Source organism: Aethalodelphis obliquidens, unplaced genomic scaffold (genome assembly GCF_003676395.1).
Source record: "Aethalodelphis obliquidens isolate GAN/ISIS:26980383/991018 unplaced genomic scaffold, ASM367639v1 scaffold71, whole genome shotgun sequence".
NCBI classification, from domain to species: Eukaryota; Metazoa; Chordata; class Mammalia; order Artiodactyla; family Delphinidae; genus Aethalodelphis; species Aethalodelphis obliquidens.
The window spans coordinates 6,661,306-6,668,340 of record NW_020838015.1 but is presented as its reverse complement, the minus strand read 5'-3'; the positions used below and the strand labels follow the sequence as shown (position 1 = coordinate 6,668,340).

The window sequence follows — 7,035 nt, the reverse complement described above, 5'->3', positions numbered from 1 at the left end:
TTTTCTAGGTTCCACATATATGCGTTAATATACGATATTTGCTTTTCTCTTTCTGACTTACTTCACTCTGTATGACAGTCTCTAGATCCATCCACGTCTCTACAAATGACTGAATTTCGTTCCTTTTTATGGCTGAGTAATATTCCATTGTATATATGTACCACATCTTTATCCATTCATCTGTCTATGGACACTTAGGTTGCTTCCATGACCTGGCTATTGTAAATAGAGCTGCAATGAACATTGGGGTGCATGTGTCTTTTTGAATTATGGTTTTCTCTGGGTATATGCCCAGTAGTGGGATTGCTGGGTCATATGGTAATTCTATTTTTAGTTTTTTAAGGAAGCTCCATACTGTTCTCCATAGTGGCTGTACCAATTTACATTCCCACCAACAGTGCAAGAGGGTTCCTTTTTCTCCACACCCTCTCCAGCACCCAAATGCTTCTTCTTAACACAAACTTAACCACTATGACGTACATCCCAACTTGCCCAGGATAGCCCCATTTCTTGGCTGTTGTCCTGCCCAACTAATAGCATTGTCCCTTTTCGATCTCAAAGGGGTTCTGGTTTGGACTATAAAAATGTCAGCCTAATTATACGTTATACATTTTAAAACATTTTTCTCTTGTTAAAGAAATATTCAAAATGAAGTTTCTTTCAAACGTGACTACAGAGCAAGCACTCAGCAATTCCTATTTCTCTGCAGTAGGAGGTAGAATAGCACTTGCTCTGGAGTCGGATCAACATAGTTGGAATCTTACCTTCAATACTTAATAACCACAAACCTTGGGCAAGTTACATGATCCTCTCTTTGCCTCAATTTACGTATGTGTAAGATGAGGCTAAAACAGTACATCAGAGGGTCATTGTGAGGACTAAAGAGAATATATTTAAAGTACTTAGCACTATGCTTTGCAACAGTATTCAGTAAAGGGTAGGTATCTTTAGGCCATACTAAAAAAATACCATCCTCATTTCCCTGTTCAACTGAAAAGTATTTCTTCCTTTCAAAACCAAAATACCACATGGGTTGCTTCATGGTATATATACAAAACTATTAATTACTGTGTAAAGCACTCAAGACAATGATACAAGATGTTTAAAATTGATGACTGTTTGCTGTTTCACAAAGACCAATGTAATTGCATCCCTGGTGCTGTTGGAAGACCGAAGTGACTCCACCACCCCCTCAAATTCAGCACCTCTTCCCGTCCACTGCAATCCATCCGGTTGTTGCTCCACTGAAGGTGCTCTGGCAAATGTCACCAACCATCTTGTGCCAAATCCAAAGAAATCCATTTAATCCTCATCTTTGCAACATGGAATTGTTACTTTTGAAAAACTTTAGCGTGTCTAAGATCACCCTGGCTGGTTTCTTTTAGCTTTCTGCTCCTTTGCAATCTCCTCTCCCCTTACATGCTGACGTTCCTAGGTGGGTATTTGATCGACCTCTCCTCACCATACAGTTCCTGTATGATCTTACCTCCTCTGGCTCTAAGCACCACCTCGATGATGGACAGCAAGATACATGGTTCCGGTTCAGGCCCCTCCTAATTTCAACTACTTAGGTGCGTTACAAGCAGTTCTACTCTGATTTTCCATTCTAGTTAGAAGGGCCTCCACCCACGGGTAGACATCTAATGGGTCCTGTGGACTTTACTTTTGTCTTCCAAATCTGCGCTATTTCCACACTCACAACATCCAAAGTCCAAGTCCAAATCACCTCTTCCTTGAATTTCTGTGTTTTAGAAATGCCCCTCTAGCAGCAATGTGGAAGATAAAGCAGGCACGAAGACTACTGCAAATTCAATGTTGTTCTTTTGCTTAATTCTGTGCATGGTTCCACATTAACTACAGGGTAAAGTGTAAACATCTCTCACGGCAGAGGAGGCTTTTCAACATCGGGGGCTTCCACTCTCCAGTACACTCCTCTAATCCCTTAGTCAAAGTTCCCAAATCCTCTTGCTCTAGGTGTGATACAAACCCTGCTGAAATGCAAGTCCCAATCAATACTATTCACCTTTCTTATCTCTTCTAGGTTCTGCCTGACATATTACATGAATCTCCCATATGAGGTGCATGTATGAAGAGTAAAAGGCAGGGATCACATCTTATTCAGATTCTTTTTTAGGAGATACTAAATAAATATATTGACTAAATGAAAATACACATGATAATTTAAAGATTTAAGTTCTGAGAAGCAGACACTTCATTTAACATAATTTCATAATATTACGTGATCTTTTATTTCAGTTGCCTATTACTAGTAATTTGAGAGTCCCAACTGTCAAATACTACTTTGGAAAAGTGACTTAGATTTTAGTTCAAAATACAGAAGCCAAAATTTAATTGATTTAACTTAAATGGGTTAAACAAGTTAAATTGCTATACTGATGGTGTAAGAGTTCCTGTTTAGCTGGTGACAGTGAGAAAAGAATATGATTTAGTTCTCACTTTCTGGATCAACACCTTTTTTTAATATGTCATATAATTAGTTTCTTTCTCTAAACAATGTGTGTGCAAATGATGCAAACTCATTTCATTATTAAGGCACCCAGATAGTGTGTGCTTAGCTGGATTTACCTATATAAGCAGTAAAAAGAAAAGAGAGGAAAAAAGCATGCTATTTCTTCTGCAACCTGAAAAATGTAAGTTATTAAAGCAGTTAAATTGAAGAAAAGAAAGCAGTTTACATAAGACTCTGTTCATCTAGTTACACCTCAGACTAATGTTGATAGGTTTGACTTGTCTCTTATCCTCTACCCATTCAAACACTAAGTGAGCAAGTATTACTCTGAACCTTTAACTTCCAAATATTGTATTAGTGAAACACCACTAAATTACTCTTAAATGTCAGACAACTTATGTTAATCTTGGCAGTAAACCATCTTAATAAAACCACAGAAAAAATGAGACACTGTGTTAGTAAGATAAACTAGGAATGGTTAAGGAACATTTAGGCATAGCTTTAGCATTCTTATAATCTTTGCTTCTGGATAGTTGACGTACTTTTTTTTTTTAATTAAAGTATAGTTGATTTACAACGTTGTGTTAATTTCTTTGACTTGCAATTTTTATTTGCAAAAATGTTTTGTCTTGTTTTTTTTTTTTTTTCCTCATTGGCGATACGTGGGCCTCTCTCACTGTTGTGGCCTCTCCCGTTGCAGAGCACAGGCTCCGGGACGCGCAGGCTCAGCGGCCATGGCTCACGGGCCCAGCCGCTCCGCGGCATGTGAGATCTTCCCGGACCGGGGCACGAATCCATGTCCCCTGCATCGGCAGGCGGGCTCTCAGCCACTGCCCACCAGGGAAGCCCGTCTTGAGTTCTTTTAAAAAATCAGTGGTTAAACATCTTAAGCAGCACTTAGACAACCACTCTTGCTTCTTAACTAAAATTTGTAATTATTTCCTTCTGAAATTTTAAGAGATGATTGCTGCTAGTAGATATTCAAATTCAATTATTTACCAAATTATTAACTAATTGGATAAAATATCTCTGTGCTTTAAAGCCTTCAAACGGTTTCTAGGAGGACAACATACTCCACAACTATCTGAAAAAGAGCACTTGTTAATGCAGTCAGCACAGCATTTCACCAGTTAGGATTATAAATTCTCTTTAGTTATATATAACTTCCTTTACAGCATTCTCTATGCGCCTTCATTGAATATTCCTGGAAAAACCTTAGAGAGAACAGCATGATAAAATGAGAATATGTGCCAAATACAAGGTACCATTATTATAAAATGAAATACTATTGGTAATTAGAAGTGACGTGTTAATGCTAATATAGCTTACTATATTTTATTAGTGATGTGGAATTGGAAGACTCCCTCCCCTGCCCAAATCATGTCATGCAAGCAGGAAAGCATGAAATGTCAAAACTGCCTAACATTAAAAAATAAGTCTCTTAATTTATTTGCATTCTAAAATAGAGCCCTTCATCTGAATCTTTTTTCCATATAAAACACTACTAAGTGATGTACAGGATTTGTCAAGCCCATAGAACATTCCCTTTGAAATCTTAAGTTCAATCACTATTTGTTTTCTACTATTATACTACATTTTGGCAGCAACTGTTTATTGGTCTGTCATTGCAGTAATTGCAATTTAACAATAAACCAGTCTGACATTTTAGGTCTTGAAGATACATACCATATATATTTCTTTAAAAATAATCATACTTTTGTAAGCAATACTTTACAGTAGACACCTCAAAAATCTACCATAGATGTGAAACTTAAAACGAGAAAAATTTAAGCTCTAAATCTTTATACATATATATCCAGATTTCTATATATATTATATATACATATACAAGTATATATAAAATATATATAATCAGATTTGAAAAATGAACAAAAACTGGGCACTGTACATAAAGTCTTTTTAAAACTCAAACAATAGAAACCTCTTTAAACATTAAACAATTTTAATAAAAGTTTCTGTACAATGCTAAGCAGTTTTATTTACACATAGAAAATGTAATAGGAGTAGTGTTTGAAATTACAGAACTCCTTAAAATTTCAATGGCAGGTAAATCTGGAAAAAATAACAGCATTCCATTCACAAATATTTTCAAGCAATAAATATGTATTTATAAATAGTGTAAATTTACATCAAGATTAGAAACAAAAATCACAAATCTGGTTTATTCCTTAGTCTATGTGCAATCCATTATCTTTGTGACTTGGCTGTTAAATTTTTTAAACTTTTTATTTAGGAACCAAAAGTGTAATAACCGTCATGGTTTCAAAACAAGACAGAAAAACATAAAAGCAGTAAAAAAGTTCCTTACCTAACTTTTCACATTAAAAAAAAGTTGACCAAAGAAAGACTTAAAATTGCTAACTACCTTACAAAGAAATGACCAGCTAGGCTAGTATTTTTTTCCAAGGAAAATTCTGAAGGGGGAAAAGATAGATGAAAACCAATTCATCAGCCCAGAAATAGAGAAATATAAAAGAGGTTGTCTTCAAGTCAGTAGTCTGTATGATGTTGCCAGTTTTGTCAGATATATACAAAACATGGAAATTATTATTTTTTTTTCTGAAGTACAGCTGATCAGCTTTGTGAGAGTCCTGGAGTAGGAGCAATGCTCTCCCCTGTCCAGTTGGTTGACACTCCGCACTTGGAAGGTTGCATAGACACAGTTTTCAGCCAGCAGCCTTACGAGATAGCTACAAAAACCAGTGGTGCAGAACTGGGTTAGTTCCTGAATAGCAGAAAAGTTCTCATTTAATGTCCATGGAACAATATCAAGATGAGGAGGATGGTAATGGAGGAGCCTGAAAATAAAAGTAAAGTATGTTACTTTGGTATACAAATTGTTAATAGTGTTCCCTAGCTCCAGGTTACAAACACAGCCTGTGTATGAAAGTAAAGGAAATAACAATTCTCAAGAAAGTTCAACGGCCTGCCACACTCTGTCAAGCAAAACCAACCTCCCTTACTGTCTCCCACCTGGTCAATTTTCCTAAGAGTCTGAGACCATTACCCAACTCAGCACATCCACATTTTTTGGTACTTGTTCACCAATTAGTCAAAAACTCTTAGAATGTTATTAGGTTGACCATTTTTTGAGATTGCTTAAAAATATAAAGAAGGCTTGTGGAAAATAATATAACAAATCAATTATGATTTCATTAGTGACTTGCTTCAGAAGCTAACTCAACTAGATAATAAATTTTGTTTAACATATTCCAGATAATTTTCTTCTTCTTCAAGCAATCCTGAAGACCATTCAAGTGAAAGTATCAGGAGCTAAATTTCAAAAGTTCAGTTTCTGATCACATATGTAAGAGAAAAAGTACTGAGGGAATTCAACAATTCTCTTCTATTCATAAAACTACTGATGTGCTAGAGTAAAATGCTTCCCCCTAAGCATCTGCTGTTTAAAATTAAAAACTGTATGCAATTTATAAAGATACTTGAATTTCATAAGGTTATATAACATTGCAGGAAGTTAAGCTCCATCAAATATCCCCATAAAGTTAATACTTCTGGCAAGGACAAGATTTTAAATAAATACAATTAGCTCTAAAAGCAGAAGTATATTTAAAAGCATACATACTGATTCATATTGTGGACACTAATAACCTATAAACACAAACATTTTATCAACTGAGATCAAATGACATAAAGGATGTGACAGTGTTCTAAAAGCACACAGATTTTTAAATGTAATTACTGTGACATTATTTAGGGCTGGTCTCACCCAGGAAGAAAAGTGAAAATGAAATATGCCAACTTCATAGGAATAAATACCTGGAAGTGGAAGAGGGAGAGTGATATGTTTACTCATGCAATATCTGACGAGCCAAAGGAAATTTTAAATATTTCATTACCTCCTCCTTATCAGGTGGCAGAACAAACACTGCTGCTTCCCTATCCAGCTAACTATATACTCACATGTTGATTTCACTTACTAATGTAAATTGGTCATAGACTTGCATCAGGTCCTCCATTTTGTACTGTTCTAGCACCACAAAATTTTCCAGGTTTCCACTTGTTTTTCGTGCACAATCTTGGCAATGCACTATGTAGGTCTTTTGAGAATTGCTCTCATTAGTGACAAAAAGCAGATCAAAAACCTCCACCTATTTATACAAGAGAAAAAGCATTCAATAGAGACAGTAGTATTTATTTATTGTACTACTTTAGTATAATCATAGAGTTCTACTTCACATGGAGTTGTGGACAGTGATCACTGGTTAAGAGTGGGTACTAAGAGTTAGGAGTGTTTAAGAATCTTTAATAGATCAGGTTTATTTTGCACCAGACCCAAAGACATGGGTGGTAATGTCTATTTAGGGGAGTGACCTTGGGGAATGACATATTCATTACAACCACTGGCAAAAGCCTAATTCAAAAGTTTGATAAAAGTCAGCCTATTTATTTGTTTTAAATTCAAAACATTAGTATACAATCAGATGAAAGTGATCATTATTTTCCTTTTACTTCTCAATGATAGTACTTATCACAGGGCACTGTATATGGATATTTGTCTTCCCCAATAGACTGAGCTCCTCAAA

At 35.7% G+C, this 7,035-nt stretch overlaps 1 protein-coding gene across 14 annotated transcripts in view; it reads right to left on the bottom strand.

The window, feature by feature from the left end:
• Positions 1-4,415: 4,415 nt before the first annotated feature.
• Positions 4,416-7,035, bottom strand: part of KDM6A (lysine demethylase 6A) — a 209,483-nt gene continuing 206,863 nt past the window's right edge. For all 14 annotated transcript variants that reach the window (XM_027091421.1, XM_027091427.1, XM_027091426.1 and 11 more), the window contains 2 exons: positions 6,430-6,600; positions 4,416-5,289 (listed from right to left, as the gene is read on the bottom strand). In XM_027091421.1, coding sequence (XP_026947222.1) covers positions 5,260-5,289; positions 6,430-6,600 — 201 coding nt within the window. In that variant the 3' untranslated portion in view covers positions 4,416-5,259. The remainder of the gene's footprint in view (positions 5,290-6,429; positions 6,601-7,035) is intronic.